The sequence below is a fragment of the Emydura macquarii genome, unplaced genomic scaffold, assembly GCF_026122565.2.
Source record: "Emydura macquarii macquarii isolate MOO-44397 ecotype Brisbane River unplaced genomic scaffold, CSIRO-AGI_Emac_v2 contig_968, whole genome shotgun sequence".
NCBI classification, from domain to species: Eukaryota; Metazoa; Chordata; order Testudines; family Chelidae; genus Emydura; species Emydura macquarii.
Genome location: NW_027131105.1, coordinates 17,470,182 through 17,493,920, shown reverse-complemented (window position 1 = coordinate 17,493,920; position 23,739 = coordinate 17,470,182). Strand labels below are relative to the sequence as shown.

The window sequence follows — 23,739 nt, the reverse complement described above, 5'->3', positions numbered from 1 at the left end:
TTGAGTAGAGTAAAACTTTTTGTTTGATCCAAAATGAATTGTTTTCTTGACTTGTCTATTAGCTGAAAATTTAAAAAAAAAATGGTTTTCAGTTTGACTTGAAATCCCTTCCCCCTCCCCCCGCTTTTTTGGATTTGCCAGCACACTGAAAAAATCTGTTATTCACCAGCTTTAATATAAAAAAACCCCACAAGACTATTGTTAGTGACAGTGTAACAGCTTTTGTTTATCTCTGGGCTACTCACTTTCCATTCTCCCAACAGCAATGGATGAGTTTCTTGGACCTGACACCACACCTGTGAGTTGAGCTGCTGGGAAGGCAGAACATAACGCTCCTCATAGAGCGAGGAACACTGTAACAAAACACAGCCATGGGGAGAAAAGGGTAAGCAAGATCGGATTTTTCACCACACTCACACAGGGTGACATTGTTTGAGACATGGACAGAAACGTTAGCAAGTCGTGAGGCCACCCATCAGGAAGGAACATATTGGCAAGAGCTTTGTGAATGAACAGACACGACAGAAGTCGGGGGTAGCGGGTGTCTTAGCAGAACAAGGTTGTTACAACAGGGAGATTATGAACAGACTAATGTAACATCTACAGAATTTTGATAGAGAAAGAATTACGGAGGAATAAGTCAAGGCAGAGGACTATGGGATGTTTCAACATACGTAACTTTTGAAGCAGAATGGAAATATACTGAAATATCTTACATTCATACAGCAGCCTACACCCTAACGAGTGCAGAGCTCTCTCTCACACAGGAATGGACATCTTAGAAACATGAATGGTAATTGGCTACAAAGCCCTTTGCAAACAAAAATAATCATTTCACTCTCCGCAACTGAAATGCAATTGCCTCTGGGGTGAAATATGGCAGCTACTTAACAGTGCACAGCAATACTGCACAACAAGTGATGACTGGAAGTAAGGATTACATCATATCTGGTGTGAAACTGGAGGGGGGATTTAGGTAGGCAGATTGGAACTGGGCCAAGATACTGGGGATATTGTTTCTGCACCTGTGAAAAAGTGCCAAGGGAATTTTAAGGATTGTGAGCACTCTTTGCTTGTGCCCAGAGTGCCGTTTCAGTGAAACAAGTTGTCCACCTCCTCTGGAAGACCTGGAGTTGCTTGGCGCACTCGAGGAAGCAGGCAGAACTGGCCAGGGTACTGTTGGTTCAGTCCTCTCTGGAAGAGAAAGATGCCTTGCCCAGCAGAATGACAATGGGACACCACCTCTCTTCCCCTGGGGGTGAACCATGCCTGGGCTCAGCTAGTCCCACCTGGCACAGTGGGGTGCAACTGGAACCAGTAGAGATGATTCAAACTCCACAGCTAGGGAGGACTTGGGTTTTGCTTCTCATCTGAGAGCCGGGACCTGCAGCAGCCCAGCATCCAGTTACACCCTGCTGGGGCACTGGTTCAGTACTCACTCAGAGCGGAGAGCCTCACCAAGTACTGACGAGGTCTGACCCTGCTTCATAGCCCAAGGTGCTGTGGCTGCAGTTTGTATGACAATTAAGGCTGAAATAAATGATAGCAGCTGTGTTGTGCTGTAAGCCTTTGCTGGGAGAAGGCAGAGCCATGATTCAGTTGAGGAGGAATCTGATTAGGTGTGCGTGAAATGTGGGATTGTCTTACTTTGGGGAAGAATGTCCGTGTCACAAAGTGCTTGTACTCCAGGAACGGGATCCCCTGGCTGCGGTTTAACTCCTTGGTCAGGTCTGTCATATCAGTCTGAAGCTCAGCAAAACCTGATCCAAAAAGACCCACAAACTGAAAGGACTGAAATAATCTAACAGCCAGGGCAGGTGAGTGACAAGCCTGGCATTTGCATGCAATATACGCATCATCTCTGCCTCCTCATACTCTTTTTCCCTGGGAGGCAATGGATTGTATCTGGGGCTTAAGTGTCAGCATTATGTACCAAACCCTGCAGTTCTTACTCAGGCGAGACTCCCACTGCCTCCAAAAGACAAGCTCTGCAGGCTTTGGTCCTGTAGCACAAGGGTTCCAACGTATCCTATGGAGAGTCACAGACTGAGAAGACAACAAGTGAAGGCACCAGAGCTTTTGTCTATAGTTTCTCCATGCAGTAGCACATGGCATGTCTGTAGCTCCCTGCACTGGAGGTTCATAAAGCATTTTATAAACATTAATGTGATCTCATAGTACCCTTCTGATGAAGCTATGTATCATTATCCCCACTTTACAGTTGGAGAAACTGATGGTACTGAGGTTAAGTGACTTGCCCAAGGTTACATAGCAAGACAGTGGCAGAGCTGAGAACTCCATCTAGGTCTCCGACTCCCAGATCTGTACTTCAACTAGTAGGCCGTGCTTCCTTCCACTGAGAGGTACACCTTGCTCACAAGTCCAACACAGCTCAGGCGATTGAAAAGAAGCTACAGAAACTCAGGTTGTAGCGTCTGTGCTTTTAAGGCTATTATAAAGCACTAAGGGAGGTTATTTCAATCAGATACACAATGGGCTGGGCATCCCTATCTTTGTGCATGTGAGTATAAGGTGAAGGGAACTCCCCTCCTTGCACACACCATGCTGGGTTCCTACAATGCGTCCGATCTGAGTTTTATGGCAATAGAAGAATACATTTGAAAACTTCAGGAATGGAGTTCCTTTGCCTCCTCACCCACCCCGACTCCTCTGTCTTCTCGAGCAGCAGTTACCAACCTTTGCGGATTTCCTCTCGGATCTGGGACTCCATCTCCTCCATTTGGAGCAGGGTTTTCTGCCAGTAGCGCTCGGCCCTGCGGCTCTTAGTGCAGAACACAAACAGGCCTGGAGAAGAAACAGGGAAAAGGAAGCTCAGAAAGTTATGCCCAGAAGTGAAGAAGAATACCATAGGAAATTGAAACTGGGAGTATTGTGGGGGATAGGTCAGCAGAACACACACTGTGAAAGTACTTCTACACGGAGAAAAAACAATATTCATTTTTGGTTTAACTACTACACATAACATACACATCCGATCAGGCTGATTATCTATAAATAAATCAAACCAGCTGGAATTAAATGGACTATCATTCAAGGACTATCATATTAAATTTAGGCCTGCACATTACATACATTACCAGACTTACTATACCTAAATAAATTCCATCTGATTAATGAAAATATATGAGAAGAGATTTAACACCTGTTTTTAACGTGTGTCCATCAGTGTTCTGACGCCTCCAGAAATAAGTTTCCAATGATCAGTGAATTATTTAATAACTACAGTATGTAATAACTGCTATTAAAAATAAATGAAATCCTTATGGGAAAAACTTCATTTTCATGACCCAATGTTTTTCTTGCTGCATAATCATTCGAGGCACGTGATGTAAAGAGGAACTAGCCAGATGACACAGATCTCTTTGAAACAGCTTCCAACAAGAATGATGTCGAAGCTGGTAGACTTTGTTGTGTCTGCTCCGGATATGTGGCAATGAACCCAATCCTGCATCCCTTACCAAGGTGAGTAGGGTCTCCAGAACTGAGTTCTACCTCTTTTCATTTTCTCCTTCCCATGGTTATTATATTTTATTTAACTCTGTGAAGCCTTTGGGTGACGGAGAAAGGGGTTCTAAAATTAGAGGAGGGCTCAGACTACAAAACTGAGCTCTACCTTCGGCTTGTGGACACACCACAAATCAGGGAAGTTTGGATTCAAAGCTCAGGCCTGGCCCGTTATAAAAAGAAGGGCCATTTCCTAAATTTGGATCTGGGTTCAGACATAAATAGCCCCACAGCTGGTATTTGGATGTGGTACATGGGGTCGGACCCTTCCTCATATGAAATACATCTGGGTGTGTAAATCATCTGAATTTCCATGTGCGCAGGCAATGCCACAGAGCCGAAGGGATCAGTGTGGCTCAGGGGCGTTCCCTTTCCTTACCTACGACAGACAGAAGCAGTAGGATACTGCAGATGACTATGGAGACTATGATCGCTGTCTCGCCTCCCCCAAGGTGCAGCATAGCAATTGTCTGGTTGAATTTTCCAACCTGGATCTAGAAGAGTAGGGAGGAAAAAAGTCAGTGATAAGTTAACAAGAAAGTAGAACAACAGCAGGAACTTGCTACAGGGGGAAACGCTTTGCAGAGGCAAAAGATCACAACTGAAGAACGGAACTGGCAATATGCTGGCTCAGCCGTCTTTAGTCCTCATGTATGGGTCCAATGTCAGAGACCATGAGCTGCTCTTCACAGCCAGGCCTGCTGGTGCTCTGTGTATGGAAAGGGCCTGACCTAACAGGCCTTGATTCTCCTCTCATGCACATCAATGTAACACAGGAGTGACTCCAGCGATGCCACTAGAGTCACACTGGTGTAAATGGGCATGACATAAGCAGGCTCTGGCCAATGACACATACAAGTTACGCGGAGACTGTTAGCTACCAGGCAGTATCAGGTGTAAAACTCATGTGTGTTACAGAAATGGTGGCCACCATCCAGTGCGGTGAGGGAGCAGCTCCATTAGGTTTTGTACAAGTTGGACAGGTTTTATCCAGCAGGGGTCGATGAGGCTCAGACACGCAAACCTGTTGCCTTTATACAGTGAAACCTACCCAAGAGACCAGCCTTATCATGGAGCCTTCTGCTCCCGAGGCCAACGTCCAACATCCTCATCTGCATTAGTTATCATTTATATTGTGGCAGGGCCTACAGGCCCGAATCAGGATCAAGGCTCCATTGTGCTAGGCGCAGAGGAAAAGACAGTCCAGCTCTGAAGAACCTCCCATCAAATGGGGTATAATTCTTAACCATAGTTCCAGTGTACTTTCCGCCCCTACCTGCCGTGAATGCAGAACTGCTACCAGTTAGTGAGAGAAGGGTGAGGAGAGTTAAAAGACACTGAGGGTATGTCTTCACTGACGGCGGCGAAAGTATCCAGATGGACTGAGCGGTCAGTGAAAACCCGCTCAATCGATCCGGAAGTCGACGCGTTAAAACCATCCCCTCGAGTGGCATCACGCTGCGTCGACGGGAACACATTTCCCGTCGGCGCAGCACAGTGAAGACGCCGCATAGAAGAGGAGTTACGAAGTCTGCCGCCGAATTTCACGGTAAGTGTAGACTAGGCCTGACACAAAAATAAAATCGGAAATGACAATAGTTAATCATGGTACTAAAAGGGGGCTGATTGTGGTTGAGGCACAAGACAAGGAGTCAGGAGATACTGGTTCTGTTATTGGCTCAAATGTCACACTTCCTGTGACACCATGGGCAAGACACTTGGTTTCCCCACTTGTATAATGGGGAGGCCTAACACTCTGACCTCACAGGGGATTGTGGGGTTTAACTCATTAATGTTTATGGGATAAAAGGGAAAATAGCATCTTCACAATCACAGAATCATAGAAGATTAGGGTTGGAAGAGACCTCAGGAGATCATTTAGTCCAACTCCCTGCTCAAAGCAGGACCAACCCCAACTAAATCATCACAGTGAGGATGATTTAGAAAGGAAGAAAGGAAAACTCTTGGGCTCACATAGTGGTTTCACTTCTGGAAACTGAGTTTCACTTCTCCAAAGGAATGAGAAGAAAGAAACTCCAACAAAAAATAGAGTGAGCTTGAGGAGGGTGAGGGGCAGTGATCCACTGAGCAAATCCATTGAGTGATCCACTCAGCAAAGCCATATGGAGAAATGGTCTAAAATAAATAGGATGAAATTCAGTAAGGACAAATGCAAAGTACTCCACTTAGGAAGAAACAATCAGTTGCACATGCACAAAATGGAAAATGACTGCCTACGAAGGAGTACTGCAGAAAGAAATCTGGGAGGTCATAGTGATCACAAGTTAAATTTGAGTCAATAATGTCACACTGTTGGAAAATAAGCGATCATCGTTCTGGGATGCATTAGCAGGAGTGTTTTAAGCAAGACACAAAAAATAATTCTTTCACTTTACTCCGTGCTGATTAGGCCTCAGCTGGAGCCACACTTCAGGAAAGATGTTGAACAAACTGGAGAAAGTCCAGAGAAGAGCAACAAAAATGATTAAAGGGCTAGAAAATACAACCTATATGGAAAGATAGAAGAAACTGGGTTTGTTTAGTCTGGAGAAGAGAAGACTGAGGGGGGACATGATAACAGTTTTCAAGTACATAAAAGGTTGTTACAAAGAAAAACAACAAACGATTAAGGAGAACAAAAGGGATTGAGAACACTTGCGATGCAAGTCATAGCAGTTCCAGCAACCATCACAGGAGGAAGGAAGGAACTGAGGGGGCATAGGGCTGGCGGTGCGTCATATAAAGCAGCATGTGCCTGGGGCTCCAGGGGGCACCGGAGCCGGCCCTACGGATACCGCTAAAGAGAATAAAGTTCTGGTAACTGTGCACAGAGGCGTGCACACACCTACAATGGAATGGATATGAGCAAGCACTCAGAGAAGAAAGGTTGTTACAAAACAGAGGGTGAAAAATTGTTCTCCTTAATCTATGAGGTTAGAGCAAGAAGCAATGGGCTTAAATTGCAGCAAGAGATGTTTAGGCTGGACATTAGGAAAAACTTCCTAAGTGTCAGGGTAGTTAAGCACGGGAACAAATTACCTAGGGTGGCAGTGGAATCTCTGTCATTGGAGGTTTTTAAGAACAGGTTAAACAAATATGTGTCAGGAATGATCTAGTTATGACTTAGTCCTGCCTTGAGTGCTGGGGACTGGACTAGATGTCCTACTGAGATCCCTTCCGATCCTACATTTCTATGATTCTGTGTATCACTCGCTCTCAGGAACAGGATACAGACTATGGGCTAAATTATAGCTGGCCTGGTACGGCTGTGCTAAAAGTAGGGGAGTGGCAAGGAGCCTCCTCTGCTGAGTGCACCTGGACAGAGCTCATACTGGTAAACAGGAATCCCTCTAGTGTTGCCAGCAGAGGGGGTGTTTCTGGGTCCAGCGGTACCATGACCCCATCTATAGGCACCAGCAAGGGAATGCAAGGTGGGGAATGCAGGCTACACCTTTCCAGTAGTGCAAGGTGATGTTCAACACACTCCTCTGTAACACCTGGAGGCATCGTGATACCCACATTCATACAGAATACCTCCAGCCTCTCATGGTGGGCTGCACAGGTAGTCCCCTTGTCTCCTGCTCCTGGCCATAATTTAACCCTCTGTCTATGCACCTATCCAATCCAATCTGCCACCAGATGAGATTTATTTCCATTACAAAAGGTCTCAGAAATCAGTGCTTTTCAATGGCAGGAATTTTACTAGTCACCCTAGTGCTGTAAAATATTGTAGAGGAACATGATAGCCCTGTTGTAGCTGGCAAGGAAGAGACTCTTCAGCTGGCTTTATTGCTTATATTAGAAAAAATGTGTACAGAAGGCACGCGCGCATACACACACAGCGCTATCCCTCTTTACAGGCTTTATGCATCTCTTGAGGGAGTTCATCAGATGGCCACTATAAAGCAATATACATTGTAGAGAGGTTTTCAAGTGTTTTGTCTAAAGAAGTCCCAGTGAAGAAAGATAAATCTGTATTTCACATTCTGGATTTTTTTATTCTAGCCAACCTGCCCCAAACTTGTATTATTGCCAGGAACAGAAATCCCAGTTTCAGTGCTTAAATGATTCTGCAGTGAACTAAAATGGGTGTGAAGGCCCCTTAAGGCTTTTTGGATTTTTTGTAAAGGTCTATTAAAAATCCTTTTTATAGGCACAATCTCTGGGCCAGTGTGAATTTGGCTCAGGGTTAAATTGTGAAGTTTCCTTACTCTACCATAGGGTGGGGGGTGTAGAGTACAATTCTGCTGAAGGACAAAATTCTGCTGTCAGAGCAACCTATCAGACATGCCGCTTCTTTCCCCCCCGCCCGGGGCAGTACTTCCATTGACTTTATAGGAGAATTGCAAACTAGCTTGGTCAAGGGTCATCATCAGGATCAGGAGAATTTCACCGATACTGGGTCACAATTTTAAAGGGCAGCCTTCCTTTGTGCAGAAACAGCTGCACTCACAACTAATTACAGGTACGAGTCCTATCATTTAGACAGCTGTATGAAACTCCTTTTTAGCTATCCAAACGGAAAGATCTGGCTCAGTACCCAGCTGCACCTCCAGTGCTGCTACACTGCTAACAGCCAACTGTTACTTTAATAACATGTATCATCCCCTGGTTTACCTAAATTCTGGGCACCTCCAAGGCATTAACCAGAAAGCTTTCTGTCGAAACCAAAGCTAGCAAGCCGTATATCACAAGCCCAGGTTTTTTCTAAAATAAGAATTTCCTCAATTTTTCAGTTCCCATTAAAAAGAAAAAAAGAAAAAGAATTTCCCTGTTTTCATTAAAACCGGTTTAGGGAACTCTGATTTCTGTTACTTCTGCATTTGGTTTTTTTTTGATTTTTCATAGGACTTCAAGCACAAAGGCTATTAAAAAATGAATGCGGAGCCTCCCCCCACAGAAGCAGTGGGGTTTCTTCTGAAGTACTCTTTTTCTGGGGAACATCAGGCCACACATTCTTCAAATCCCTCTGCACTTTTCCTACCCCTAAAGCCGCAAGTCCCTGCCAATTCATTATTAACACATTTACTGGAAGAAGAATCAGCTCGGATGGAGGCTACAGGTTCTCAGGCGGTTGAGACAGGTGGAGACATTCTCTCCGACTGTGAACAGCTTTAATCTCACCCCTGAGACGCCAACGGCTATAAATGAAGTGAAAGAAGCTGAAGGCAAAGGAGTACAATTAGGGACACTCTCTGGAAAAAAGGAGTAAGGAACAACAGTAAAGCCACAAATGCAAACCCTCCCAAGAATAGTTAAGAGCTGCTTTGACATCAGAACAGCCTTGGATCCTGTCCCTGGAGTTCCATCAGACTGAGAAGGGCCAGTGAACTACTTTAGTACTATTTGTAACCTGGGACTGCTAAAGGCCGCTCCCCCAGCATAAGGGGAGGAGTCACTGAGCCCGGGATACAACTGATTACGGGGGACAACTAATGAAAAAAAACCAGGAAGGGGGTGGGGGTCACAGGTTTAAACGAAGGGAACCAGGAAGGGACACCGAGCAGAGAACTCCGGACAGCAACCACTGCCCCCAGAAGGTGTCAAGGGGGCCAGCGGACAAAGGAGTGCACAAAGGAACGGGGAAAGGTGCCAAACTGACAGCCCTGGGGAAGACTGAATTCCTCTTTTTATCTGCAGAGCAGCTGCAGATGGGCAGTGGCAATGTGAGCTTCCCAGAGCTGCCCCCTCCACCGCACATTTCCTCTGCCACTACAGGGCTGAGAGAGGTCTGCGTGCCTATTCAATCCTTGGCTCTTCTGCTGAGGCTGGTAACAAGGGGGCCTGACGATTAGAAACTGGGCTGAGAACCACTAAACTCATTTCACACAGGCCATTCAAAGCAAAACCTTTTAGTGGAGAAGGATCAAGTGACAGTGGGATTTTCCACTGCACTGCAAGAACTGTGGAATTTCCCTCTACAGCTTATAGTGCAACCAGCCAGTTCTCAAATGAACCCAGCAGGACCATGTACCATCATTTGGCTGTCAGTACTCCAGAAACTGCAGGGAAATGGCTGCCTTCTCCATGCTTTAGATGTCACAGAATAATTAGGTGCTCAGCTCCCGCCACTCCCATGGAAGTTCTCAGCATTGGGGAGCATTTCACAGACAGAGAGGTGGAAAAGACCTCTCCATTCATTTAGCCCACTCCCCTCAGCCACTGCAGAATTGTTCCCAATGGTATGTTCGCTTAGTGCTTTGGGCAGGCGAATGCTAAGGGAATCCTGAAGCTAACATGAGCGTTCTCTGGTATATTAAATTCAAGGCACTGAGCTCTTTCGCCCCGCAAGTTCAGAGCATCCCGGCTCGTGGCACTCACCGTTACGGGCAGCTGTCTTTCCGATGTGCTCAGCGACTCGTTAACCGAGCAGTGAATGACTTTGTCTGAAACAATCTGTATCTCACAGGAAATGAGGCCAATTTTCACTTGGTACTCGTCGCTTTCCAGGCCTAGGTTGTCAGGCTCTTTCTAATGACAAAAACAAAACCAGGACAACAAAGTGAATCAGTCAGTCCTCACTGCGCCAGGCCCACTTGCAATGGCTTCTTTTGTGGAAGTAAGAAAACTTCCTGTACGTGCTGTCACCTGTCCAGCCCTGGGAAAGCCCTCCCTCTCTGCTGACATCTTCCATTTTTCCAGCATTCCATGGGAAATCCAACCTCCGCCCATTCCGCATTTTCCTGTTTCCAGTCCCTCGCCATCTCTCAGTGTGGTGCATGGAATGTGGACAATTGCCACACACAAAGCCTGGAAAAAAACTGCCTTTGATCTGCCCTGGCTGTGCATGGCAAATACATATCAGAGAGACCATCTGGGGAGGGAGAGAAACTGGGGACGGGGGTCCTAGACAGCCAGTGGATGGCTGAATTAGATTAGAGAGAAGCAGAGAGTGTTTTTGAAGTATGCTTCACTCAGGCTACGGCTACACGGACGGAGGCAAAGTTGCTGCTGTCAGATCGATTTCTCTGGATCGACTGAGCGGTCACTGAAGACCCACTCAGTCAATCCAGAAATCGATGTACTAAGACCACCTTCACAAGTGGTGTAGCACTGCATCGACGGGAACGTGGTTCCCGTCGGCACAGTGCAGTGAAGACGGCGCGCAGAAGAGGAGCAGAGAGGTCGACGGGAGTTACGCAAGTTTTTTGTGTAGCTTGCGTAACTCCTGTCGACTGCTGCCGAATCTCGGAGGTAAGTGTAGACAAGGTCTCAGTGAGGACATTCTACAGCCAACAAGGGCTTTTTAACTTGTAGATTGTCCAAACCACTTTTGCTTTGCCCTGACTTCCTTGTTAATATAATGAACAAAGTAGCCATCAGAGATGAATGCAGAGCCTAATTCCACAAGAACCAATCTCCACTATCATGGACATTAGATATGGAAAAAACCCTTTGGGTCACTTGGTCTGTTCCAAATATATCCAGTGCTTTTTCTCCCTCCTTGCTGCTACATCCTTCAAATATGGTACTAGGGTATCATAACCCATCCCCCTAAGGCATCATTTGGTCAAGCTACATACGCCAACACCGTGATCTGTTCAGTAGAAGAATTTAGTCTCATCAGAACTTAGCATTACCTTTGGGAATGAGCTGTGCACTCCTCTGTGAGTTCCTTCCCCCTTAGCCCTTTCATCCACCTCTCCATCCATCCCTCATGTCTTCTCTCTATTGCATTCATAAGGTACTCATCACCTGCCATGGTATCTAGGCACCCTACCCACCAAAGAACCTCACAGTGAGACAAAGGTTACTTCATAGTGCAAAGTTTTAGTGCCAAGAATCCAGGATACCCTGTAAGTGTCAGTCTCTTACATGTATAACCAAGGTCAGGGGTTCCCCAGGATGGTGCTTTATCCATTTCTCCTTCTTGGCTGTGAAGAACTGGGGGTCGGCATAGTACTCCAGGCTGAACTTGCTGGTGTGCTGGGCCTCCTCAGGGTACATGTATTCATCGGGAGCCAGCTTGTCATCTGTGTAGAGGCGTCCGTTGATGTAGAAATCCACCGGTGCCGGCTTGCTCCCCAGAGTGATGTTGGAGGCAGCTGGAGAGGGGCAGGTAATCATAGTGTCGGTGTGAACCTTACAGTTCTGAAAGCAGGAAAGAGCATGCGCATCAAAAATGGATAAACCCAAGTCTCAGTCATGTGTCAGCAAACGCCGAGAGGCCCAGAGCCCTCAAGCAGCTTCAGCTACTTCACACAGGATGGCTTCTTTTAGCCGTTGATTGACAGGTAACTGTGCGCCAACAGCCAGGCACTGTTAAGTGCCAGGCACACTGATGGCACTGCGAACATCATTAATAATAATAATTACAGTGCGTGGGCGTAACTTAGATCTGTCATTCTGCTGAGCTAAGGCACATTCATCCCAGGTTCAGCTCCATCAGCAGCGAAGGTGAGGGAGCGGATCCATGGCTTTTACAGCTGGTGGATTGTAATTCAGGACGTCCCCAGTCACCAGGCAAACAACCCTGTTCTCTCTCTTTGTGTTACATTAATGCAGGACGCTTACTGTTTGTTCTTTCCCGATGCTGTGAACCGCCATCGACACATTCTGAACCATCAAAAATCCATTTCCTTCCAGAGTGATGATCCTGCCTCCACTGATACAGAAAGAAAGAAAGGGATGAGAAAAGGAGTGCACGTATCACTGACAACATGCATGCAGCTGGACTAACCGGATACAGGCAGGAAAAATGCACCTGTTCTGCTGCTGAATATTCCAGGCATTGCATAATGTTTCAGTTATGGACCTGTGATGATTACAGTAGAGCAGGTTACCCAGGGGCCAGCAATGTGAGGGTTAACACACAATTAGCTCAACACTCAGAAGAATTAGGACTTACTCATTTTTTAGCTCAGCAAAGAAGGGATAAGTACTGGGAGGGCCAAGCAGTCCATTACACTGACACAAATCCTGCATCTTTCAAACCCTTTTTTGGATGAAGGAAAAAAAAATCCCTGGGACAATTCATTTGTGTTTTGGACCTGCTGCCTGCGGAACGTGGCATAAGGCACTGTCAATGTGCAAGCAATTAAAGAGCATAATGAAAGAGCTGGGGCACATGCCTCACTGCGAGGAAGGGAGGAGTGGCTCACGTTTTCTGCTGAGCAGCAACTGCACCCAGGCTTTGCCCTGCATGTGGCTTTTCATTTCTCCCATTTCATGTTCTATTTGCTTTAATGACATGGTAATATCAAGTAACTAGTCTGGGAAGTGGGGGGAGGGTCGTGATTTATCCCCTAATCTCCAATAGTCTCAATATATTCATTGCTTTGTGTCTAGTGCCCTTATAGTCAAGGCCTTCTGAAGTCCTTTAAGATGCTATAGATCTTAGTATGTTGTTGTTATGCATATTTATTGTCCCTGTTAAGCTCTTGCCACCTGTGTGTATTGTTTGAGATCTATGGCCTGTTAAAACAACTGTACTCCTGATCAGACTGATCATTTTAGCAATGCCATAAGCCAAATTAGATCTAAGTATCTGCTGAGCTATTGGTACTTCATGATCACACCTTTAGCAACGTATCAGTATTGACAGACTTCACAAGTAACCCTACAATAACAAACCACTATGCACAGCAGCCCAACCCTTGTGAGTAGCTCTGCATTAACAGAGTGGGGTGTATGCACCAGGAGAAAAAGACTTCCATCAAGTTTCCAATATTCTATTATTTGGAAACCATAGAAAGTTTAAATAAACAGTTTCCAATTTTAATGAGAAAAGCCCTGGTGGTTTCCTTTTTGGATGTAAGCCACTACATTTGGTAGTTCTCACTCTGTGTTTAGACACAGTTACTGTTGTTCACCATAGTCTTGAGACTGATAAAACTCCACATGAGAAACTGCGGGTTGGGTGTGTCACTGATGTGCTTTCCCACACAGCCTGTACCCGTGGTATTGCACTTGTGATCTGACTCATGGTTCTGCTAGGTAGGCTGTAGATAGGATCAGACTGTTACAGACTCAGTAGCATGACTTACTTTCTGAGTGTGCTGCTTTCACGGCATTTTGGAGAGGAGGCTCAGGTGCTGGATTCTAGATTTCTATGGTCAGACTCAGGATCTACATTTTCAGACTCTACTGCTAAGCGAGCTGAGATTTCACAGAGAAATCCAAAAGGAACAGGAGCCCAGAGGCTCCATGGAGACAAAAGAAACCAAAGTAACATGCTTTAAAAGTGAAAAGCGGTGGCCATAGGGGCCATTTAAACAAAAAATTACAAATCTCAGCTGATCACCAGCAGTGTTATCACCAGTCAGAATCCTGACTCAAAGGTATGTCTGCACAGCAATCAAACACTCACGGCTGGTCCATGTCAGCTGATTCAGGCTTGCAAGTCTTGGCTGTGGGCTATAAAACTGCCGTGTAGATGTTCAGGCTGGAGCCCGGGGTCTGGGACCCTCCCCACCATGGGGCAGTATAGACATACCCATGTAGGCCCCCATCTGAACTTCCATAAGGCAAGGTGTAGAGGAAGACAGGCATAAAGTTATTGAGGATGACAGTCAATGTCTTTCTTCCATTTTCTGTGTGAATTCCAGAGAATCTGGCTAGAACCAGGCCCACAGCCAGCAGGTGTCTGCACAACTCCTCAGTGTAGCTCTGCCAATAACCACAGTCCTGAGCTGTGTTAGCCTGATATTCCACGCTGCTTTGCCAAAGCACCTCAGTCCTGACTTGCAGACTGCAGCATCCTCAGGCATTCATCCCTGGAGGTCACTACTCAGTTCTGCCAATGCACCTCAGTCGTGACCAGCAGCACCCCCCACTTCAGTCTCGGGGTCAAACAGCTGTGTGAATGCACCCTCACTGGATCTGCAGCACCTCTATTGTTCCAGTCCTATTAGCTCTTCACTTTGATAAGTGCTACATTCATGTTTCCATTCAGCAAAATAAACAGACCATGCAGAGGAGGGGAGGGTCCCTAGAGACTCTGCCTCCTCTGCCAGTGCAGAGATCTCACCTGATCTGACTCCTTGTCGGGTTGATATCTGTTATAATCGGGTTTCTCTCATACTTGAACGTGATGTTATCGTTGATGCAAGACTGGTTCTCAAACTGCACGCACACTCGCACAGCCATAGTGAGCTCCACAGCTGGCATGGTGCATGTGATGGTGGTAGCATTGCGACTGGAAAGAGAAAGACATCGCAAGCTGCAGAGAACAAAGAGTGCAAAACATGAGGCAGCAGAGACCTGTCCCCCAATGTTGGCAGCCAGGTGAACAGCCTCAGTTCTGGCATTCAGGTGCATCATGCAGCACGGAGCCCTGCAGCTGCTCTACACCCTCCAAGAATGGCTGTGTCTTTTGAGAGTACCTTTACCAGTGGAAATACTTTGCACCTCTAGGTGCTTTCCACTGGAGGATCTCAAAACACCAACCAACAGCAATGGATTTAGTCTCACAATCCCAGTTCCCATGGCAGAGGTACTATCATCAGCATTTCACAGGTGAGGAAACCAAGGCTCAGAGAGACCAAGGTTAATAATCTAAAAAATGGCAGCTGATTGGGGTGACTCCTTTTTTGGTAGCCTGACATAAGACACCTTGGTGTTTCCAGGTGGCCACCCCAAAACATAACCCAACCCTGTTATTTTTACAGCATCAAATAGTGTATGCAAGGTATCTTGCAGTACAATAAACAGCACAAGGTCCTTGCCCTGAGAAACTTACAATTGAAATGACACAAGATGCAACACAGAGACAAGAAAACAGTGAGGTTCAGATGGCAAAGGACAGACAGTTAGCCTAAGTAGTTTGACCAAGGTCATCTAGTGAGTCTCTGACAGAGCTGGGATTAGAACCCAGGCCCAGCTAAGGGTTAGGGCTGGGAGTATAACCACAAGACTACCTAGAGTACTTTAGCCACTATACAAATCACCTCTCCCACTGCTGGAATGCAGCCACTGCATGACCGTCTCCTGCCTGCATTTGTCTTACAGGACAAACTTCCTTCATCCTTACAACAAGTGGCCACATGACAACTCACTGTTACGATGCTGGCAAAGCGCAAGGCTGCTTATGAAACTGGGATGAGGGAGGCAGCAGCTCAGTGGGCAAGTCTGGATGCTACTTTTAGGAAGGTGTCACTGACTCCCTGACTGTAAGCCATCATGCTAGCTGGCGGCAGTGCTCAATGGACCCCCTCTAAAATCCAACTCTCTTTGGTCAATTGCTATGACAATATCATCCTTCCTACTAGCTGAGGCTTTTTTTAGATTCCTGCTCACTGTGCATCTATGGCAAGTCCTGAGTGCCAGCCTGTAAACACAGTATCACAGGTCATCAATCTCCAGACAGCACTTACACGAGGTCTGTGCACTCTTTAGTGTTATTGACCAGAACGTGGAGATCAGACCCTATGCTGAGATTACTCCCTCTGATGGTTACTTTGGTGCCTCCAGCTTTAGGTCCAGCACCTGGAGCCACAGACTGCACCACAGGGAGCTAGACAAAGAAAGGAGAAAGAAAAGTGAGATTTTTCAACAGTTGCCTACCCTAATAACCCCATAATGTGGTAATCTGGACAGAAGTTCCATTTTACTGTCAGATGTTGCCAGCATTGTAACAACACCACAGCGAGAGATCTAGCTGGCTCATTTTCCAAACAGAGGGAGAGACCGAAGGACACGAACAACTTGAACCTCTCTGAAGTGAAGAGTGGAGCCACCCTCCCGACCTCCAATCTATGGATGTACCTAAGTCCTCGTCTAAAAACCACTGATGGGCACTAACCAGAAACTTGAATCCAAATCCCCTTGAATCTTAGGACTGTGTGGATCCAGATCTGAATTTAATGGCTTACGTGTTCCATTAATAAGGAAAGCATCTCCTTTCTTCCAACTCCCACCTGAGTGGGAGGCTATGTATAAAGCCACATTGTATAGTGGTTTTGTGGACATGTACTCACCTGGGTCTGGCTAATCAAACATCAAATTCATTTCCCTTAATCAGGATTCAAACCCAGATCTCTAGGGGATAACAGTTCCTGGGAGAGAAGCCAGAGGTGGTTTGTACCTCACCATTTCCCTCTGCTCCCACCTCCCACTGGAAGCTACTGAAATTAACAAGTGCATTATTTATAGTTGCAGCCCCTTGGAAATTTTACTGAGATGCACAAGTTCAAGGCTTTGTTGCCTAACATGATTCTGAGAACCCGATGGATGACATGTGGCTCACATATACAGTGCCAAAGGCAAGTTCACTGGGCAGCTTCCCTGCTGTGGGATGAACAGCATGAAAAATAAAAGTTTTAAACCCTTTTACAGAACATTCTGTGGCTCCCTGGAAAAGAGCCACAAAATCCTTGAGGAACCAGATGTATAGGGTTGCAGAGCATATGAGCTATTGTGGAGACCTCAGCCCCACTACAGTCTCTGTCTATTGCTGAGAAAAATACATGCAAGCTAATAGCAGCAAATATTGTAAAAGCACTTACTGTCCCATGGTACTAATGTCTTTTCATGTCAATTCCAGCCATCCTGTCCTGCTATATTACAAGTTCTTCTTGTCCTTGTCACACACTGGGATGGATTGTATTCCTCTACAGCCATTTCCCTGGGATTTCTGATTGTCTGTCATTTCTACAGTATTTACTTTGTTAATTTTGATGGATCAAAGCCTCTATGGAGCTGTGCTATGCATGGGGCCCTACCTCAGACATTAACATATACAATACAAACTGCAATATAAAGGATTATTTGTACCCACAAAGCCCCTCCAACTCTCAGCTCAATCCTGCTCCATTAGCTGGGGTCTGTCACTTGCAGCTTGATCACTAGCTAGAAGCATTGTTACTTTCCATAGTAATGCTTGAAAGTTCAGCCCTACCCACAAAGAGCTGACTGGAATGTATTGGAACAATCGAAGGGCCACATTTATCTCTGGTGCAAGCTCCATGGAGTTCCATTAGAGATGACTTTTCCCTCTACTGTCTTTTACAAAATAATCCCTGTAGAAACCATTTCAGCTTTTTACGCGGGACATTTTCAGGTAGATCACTAGCAATGCTGGCATTCAGATCTCACCAGAGGCCAGTTTTACATGGTGAAATCTGTTTTACACTCCATATTCACCCTAGCATATGTGAGAGTAGACTGCCAAAAAGGAATTGCATCACTCAGCTCTGCAATGCAGCTACTTCTGGGGTGGAACACGGTTGCTGTTTCAGCTACAATACACAACACTTTGTAGGGCATTATTTAGCCCAATCTTTTCTTTATGTACGTTCAGATCCTGACCCCGGGATTTCAGCTTCCACAGTTTTTGTTCCATTTCCTAAATTTTGCTGGGAAAGTGACTGCCCAGGCTGAGGGAAGCAGCTGACGATAAGACAGCCTTTTTCCTATGAGGCGAGCAGAAAAATAGCTCCTCCTGCCTTCTCTGCCTAGAGATGTGACCTTAGCCACAAATCTGGCCAGAGGATAGGAATGTAGGGCTCTCATGAACGCAGGGTTCCAGCTCAAGGTGCTGGCAGCACAATTTTCTTTCTTTTTTTGGTGTTGATTTTGCAGATGTTTCTCGAGACATCTTTCCCCCCGACACAAAAAACAGCTTAAAAGGAAAGAGCACATTCTCCTCCATTCCTTACCCTCTTTCTCCTCTGTCACCAACACAACAAATCCAACAGCAGCTGATTTGCCATGAGGTCTAATTTTCTGTATTACAACAGACATCCTGGACACTCTCTAGAATGATTCTCTAGAAACCCAAACCCTGCAGGAAAAGCTACTGGATCTCACCAGTATTTGTAGTCTGCATTGCCCTTATGATGTCACATGAATACGCCTCTCACCCAGCTAGCTCTGCCCTTGTTGGGCATTTTTGATGTGAAAAATCTAACACCTATTGGAACCTGAACTTACTGACACTTGGATCCCAATGCACTTCCACTGAACTAGAGGAGAACCAAAATCAACAACTGGAAGTAATGATAGGTAACATCTTGTTTCAGGCCGCCAGAGGCTGGGACCATTACATATTGTACTCCAATCCAAACCACAGCACAAACCCAAAGAGCTATAGTAAAGTAGCATATACTTGACATGTGAATCATTTCAGTGGGCTTGTCCTAACTGTATTGGACTACTCACTAATGGGTTTGACTTGAGACTTGGTCATAAAGGAAGGAGAAGCACTGGTCTCTTTTAGGCCACTAGAGAAAGAGGCCCATCTCCTTGGGCTACTGTACTATGTTAACTAGAGGAGGTCTTGAGAAACACCTGATATATACCACCCAGGTTAGCTGACAATTATTCCTACACCCAACTAACCTTTAAAAATCTGGACCTATGTGACTTGGCTGAGGTTACACAACTCACTGAGCTGACATTAGAACCCAGGTCTGTTAGCCAACACATATGTTAGGCATAGTATTAATGTAAAGATTGAGAAGCTATGTTAACTGAATGTATTATATATGGGTGTTTTACCACAGGAACAGGTAGAGTTACTCTCACAGGCCAGTACTATGCCTCAAAGGAAAAGGACAAGATATATTGTTCTACCCTGATAAAAACCTAGGTGGTGTCTTCATGCCTCTTGGTACCTGGAAAGCATGTGTTCTGAACAGAGATAAGGGGAACACCATGGTACCAGCAAAACAAGGTAGAAAGCTGATTGGTGAAATCTAGTTTCAGATGACACACTCAGTACCTTTTATTTGTAAATAGAATGGGTAAAAAAAGCCTTAGGGATACAATTTTGGGAGCACAGCTTCTGTGTAAGGTGAAGGTAACAATGCTGCGTGAGATGACTTCCCAGAGACTGATATCGTGCTGAACCTTTTTCCTGTTCTATATGATTATTTGCGTTAGCAATAAACAAGATTAACATTGGTTATTTGGTCTCTTGAATATATTTCATAAATGAACCAAAGTGTGGTCAAGCAATTGATTATACAATTATCGACAGTCTCCTAACTCAAAATACAAATCCACACTGCCCCAACAAGAGCCCCTGATGCAAATCTGCCCCAGTTCTTACTTTCAGTCTGGGATTTATTTGACCTTTGTTTATTTAATTAACCGGGAGAACACATTTAAATTGTGCTGCAGGGTCTGATGGATTTTGGCCTGATCTTGTTTTCTAAATCCACTGTTTTTTCAGAAGAGCGTAATGAGTCCTGTGCATAAAGTGCCATGCAATCCGACCCACATGTGTAAATCTGAAATTCCCAGCAGGAAGCACAGCAGGGGCTATGGTGACAATTACAAAATGGAAGAAAGGAAGCAGTTGAGTAGGAGAACTGGAGATCCTCACCAAGACTATCTATCTTGCACTGTTAGGGATTGCTGTTGAGAGGAAGGAGGAAAGAATATGGACAGAAAATGATGGGAAGGTTGGCAAACTTCTCTGGACATGTGCCCCTCTCCTAGTTGGAAATGATCACGTGGGGCTAATATGCACAGTGGAAAGAAGCAGAAGCCCTTGCTTGGCCTTTTGCTTTGGCATAGGGACCGAAAGTCAGCCAGACTGAGGCTCATGAAGTGAGTAGCTGAAAGCATCCCTGATAGCTCCTGACTCCACGAGCCGCGCTCTTCCTTCATGTAAGCCAGTGGAGCATCAGAGTTTCACCAGAGATGAATTTGGGCTCAGTGAGATGCTGGCAACTTACCACATAGGAGTATTGTTCTCTTGATTTCCCTTCCCTGCTCACGTTAACTGTCACTACATCAGAAAATACAAAGGGAGCTTCTCCAGTCCGGCATACAATCCTGCAGAAGAGAGAGAGACGGAAAATGAGAGGAGGCATATGGCCATAACAGATAAAGAGCAGAGCTAAGACTGAACTTTCCCTTACCCCTACCGCACTATTGCACGATCAGTAATGCAGCTCCAGTGGGCCTAGTAATGGTGGCAGTACTAGCACTCACCACCACCCATATTTTTACCACCACATTGTCTATAAGTACTTTGAGGAGGGTGAGGCAACATTGGTAAAGAACGTCTGAGCGCTGTTTACACTGTAGCTTCCAATGAGCTGCCCCCACAATAGTTCTGCAGAGGGATATTTCAAGGAAAATCAGTGGAGACAGCCAAAGGTTCAACAAACAATACTGGTCTCACAGACTAACCCTTAAGAATATGCGGCCGTGTATGGGGATCTCTAGAAGACACTGTTATTTACTCAGTATCTGGACTCTTGCTTTCAGCTGCATAGCAGCACCTGGGCTGAGCTTCTTACTAGTAGTGTCCAGCTAGTCCAGTGTGAGGAGTAAAATCTAGTTCTTTGTTAGTCAGGCATGGTGCTGCTCGTGCCAGGAGACTGCCCCAGAGTACAGGCGCTCCAGACTATCTGACCTGCTTGCTCTTCAAGACCTTGGTTCATAATATAACCATCTCTGTGGGAAACTAGCTGAGGGGGTTTTCTGAGGCTTTTGTGGAGGATTTTACTCCAAAGTATGTTGGAGACAATCACTTCAGCTTTCCTCTCAAGCTGGTCAGGCTGTGATAATGGGGAGGGCTTTAAAAATAATGGAGTGAGACAGTACTGATGTGATGCGTAATGACGGTGAAAGGTTGGACAGCTCGGGGAAGCAAAATTCTCCACTCAGTCTCTGAACAGGTTTTCTGCAGGCAGCAGCTGTGCAAGCTTCCCCCACACTGTCCCACCAACGGGCCTCAGCCCTCCTCTGGCAGACCGTGGGGAAATCAGTCTCCTTGGCCAATTCAGTCTTTGGTAGAGACTGCTAAGGAGTGGCCAGTTAGCGCCTATTGTGGGGGTGGCGTTGTGTGTGTCATGTAGACACTGGGAAGCAAAACTGAGACCCCACCAAACTTGTCTCATTAGGTCAAAAAGCAGCTGAATGATGCACCCATTAGGGGTGCATGCATAACGGAATGGGTCACTATCAACATCCCCCGGCCAGTCATTTCTCTGTCACAGGGGCTGTGAGGGAACCGGCTAACTGAAGAAGGGGAAAAATAAACAATAGTTAAGCACAGTCTCCTGCTTTTCAGTCGCTCAGTCTGAGTTACTCACGCCTCAGAGACCATGTATCTGTCCCAGAGTGGTCCACATCTCACACTCCCTATCTTGACAGCATTAACGACATCGCTGAACCTACGGCCCAGGTTCCTTCCTCTTATTGTGAGCAGAGTTCCTCCTTCCAGGGGCCCGCTCAGGGGCTCAATCTGCCGAGGAGCCAAAGGAAAAGGGGAATGGATTAAAACAAAACTGCGGATAATGCCCAAGTAATGTCTGTTCCTGTGTGCGCGCGTGTACACACTCTGTTCAACTTGTCTTGCCTCTTGTCTGTTCCTCTGTGTGTGTGTGTGTGTGTGCATGTGTGTATACTTCTTTCGACTTGTCCTGCCTCTCACGCTCTGGCTTCACATGCACGGGCTACGAGCTTTGTGAACAAGACCTTACATTTCTCAGGTGACTCTGGTGCCCTCTGCATGCAGTGATCACTGCATCCGCCAATGAAAATGCAGCCACCTCTGGAGAGAAACACAGCAACCCTGCACAACAATTTAGGAGACAGAGTGGAGCAGCGTACCTGATCCAGTGGAAACTATGGGAGGGATCTTCTGAAACTGTTAGCTCTTTGGGGCAGGGACCATCTCTTCATTATGTGTGTAGAAAGTGCCTAATACAACAGGGTCCTGACCTTTGACTGGGACCTCTAAGCTCAACAGATAAATAAACAAATAAATAATGAGTTGGACATTGTCCGTGGCACAAGCACCCCTCCCCTAATATTGTGCTGGGGGCACTGATCTGGGAATGATTCAGCAGACTGCCTCCTACTGAATCACTTTGTTACCTTGTCTCAGCTGAACATTACACATCCGGCTTAGTTGGGAGGAGACCATTGCAAATAGTGTTAGGGCTGCGGGCAGTCATGCCATTTTATTGCCTAACCTTGGGAGATTTGCTGTGTCACTGTCCGTTTTGCAGTGGGCCACTTGGCTGCTTTGATTTTGTTATTCATCTGGTCTAGTTAAATACACTATCTTTAGAAAAAGCCCTTTTCATTTAACAAACTTATCAACAAATAAAGCCAGCGAAAGCTGCATGGTACCATCAGCCTTCCTCTGAGTGTATTTGGAGAGGCTGCAGCTTGCCACTCACTGTAGCTGCTGCCAATGCAACATGACACAAGCCAGGGGGCGGAAGGTCAAGAACGGAGGCTCCTTCTTCTGCCAAGCTGGTTAGAGCTGATAATGTTCCACTACTAAGCTCAGTGTCCCTTCCCTACACGGCTGTTCTCCTGCTCCTGAGGATGACTCCGTAAACACTGCAGCAAAGCTGGCATGTTTCTGTGATGGAGGATTTAGATTCAACATCCAGTGCCTGCTAAGGAAATAGCATCACAATCCCGTGACATCCTGAAACCTGAATTCTTGTGGTTTGTTTCCATTATTTTTTTGGCAAGGAGCTAATAATCTTTTATATGAAGGCGGTGGGAGGCTCATCAGAAAACATTCCCTTTCCACTGTTGGGCCTGCGATAGTGACAAGATGGAATGGGCTATGGGAAACAAATACACACACACAATGTTACAGCACTCAGCTTATGAGTGGATAGCTGTAAGCTCATCCCCAACTTTGGTGGCATTGTTAGCTGTTTTTCCATAGCATCTTTGCTCTCCAGATTTTTGCCCATTCCCATGCAGTTGAACCTTGATATTTTCTGAATACACACTCTTCTCTGGGACTTTGCATCTGGAGTGGAAGTTGGTGGCTAGTCCCCTATCTCTAATCAAAATCCAGGATTCAGGTACATCCCAGAACTGTGGGAAAGTTGCGATCCAGAGCTAAACTTCGGACCATCTCTAAAACACACAAATAAAGTTCACTCAGCCTCTGTGAACCTCATTAAAGCTTCCGGGCATGCGTGGATGGAGTTTTGGGTGCAGGTAATTATTTTATCTAGTGACTATTCCTAGCTAAGGAATCTTCTGGTTGATTCTGCAAAATCACTCAGCATTAATCCATTTCATTTTCCCATCACCACAAAACAACGAATGATCTTGGAGAGTTGACAAGTTCTGTTTTTCCCACAAGGGTGATCCAGGCTGGACCCTATTAGTACCTATATATCATCTGCAGCTACTCTGGAATTTTCAGGTGAACGGGCAGCATATCAAATTAGTGAACAGAACGGTGCTAGTCTCATGATCGTCTTATGTCAAGGATAAAGCAGGATTTTTCAGTTGTTCCCACTGAATGACTGGTAATAGATGCTACACCTGTGACCC

General features: G+C 45.8%; 1 protein-coding gene across 3 annotated transcripts in view; it reads right to left on the bottom strand.

Annotated features, from left to right (window-relative positions):
• The window catches only part of PLXND1 (plexin D1), a 113,912-nt gene that overhangs the window by 33,854 nt on the left and 56,319 nt on the right, over positions 1-23,739 (bottom strand). For all 3 annotated transcript variants that reach the window (XM_067544353.1, XM_067544354.1, XM_067544355.1), the window contains exons 13-23: positions 21,516-21,667; positions 20,148-20,247; positions 15,840-15,979; positions 14,495-14,662; positions 12,040-12,130; positions 11,341-11,616; positions 9,847-9,996; positions 3,905-4,019; positions 2,698-2,805; positions 1,648-1,760; positions 246-353 (exon numbers count right to left, since the gene is read on the bottom strand). In XM_067544353.1, coding sequence (XP_067400454.1) covers positions 246-353; positions 1,648-1,760; positions 2,698-2,805; positions 3,905-4,019; positions 9,847-9,996; positions 11,341-11,616; positions 12,040-12,130; positions 14,495-14,662; positions 15,840-15,979; positions 20,148-20,247; positions 21,516-21,667 — 1,521 coding nt within the window. The remainder of the gene's footprint in view (positions 1-245; positions 354-1,647; positions 1,761-2,697; positions 2,806-3,904; positions 4,020-9,846; positions 9,997-11,340; positions 11,617-12,039; positions 12,131-14,494; positions 14,663-15,839; positions 15,980-20,147; positions 20,248-21,515; positions 21,668-23,739) is intronic.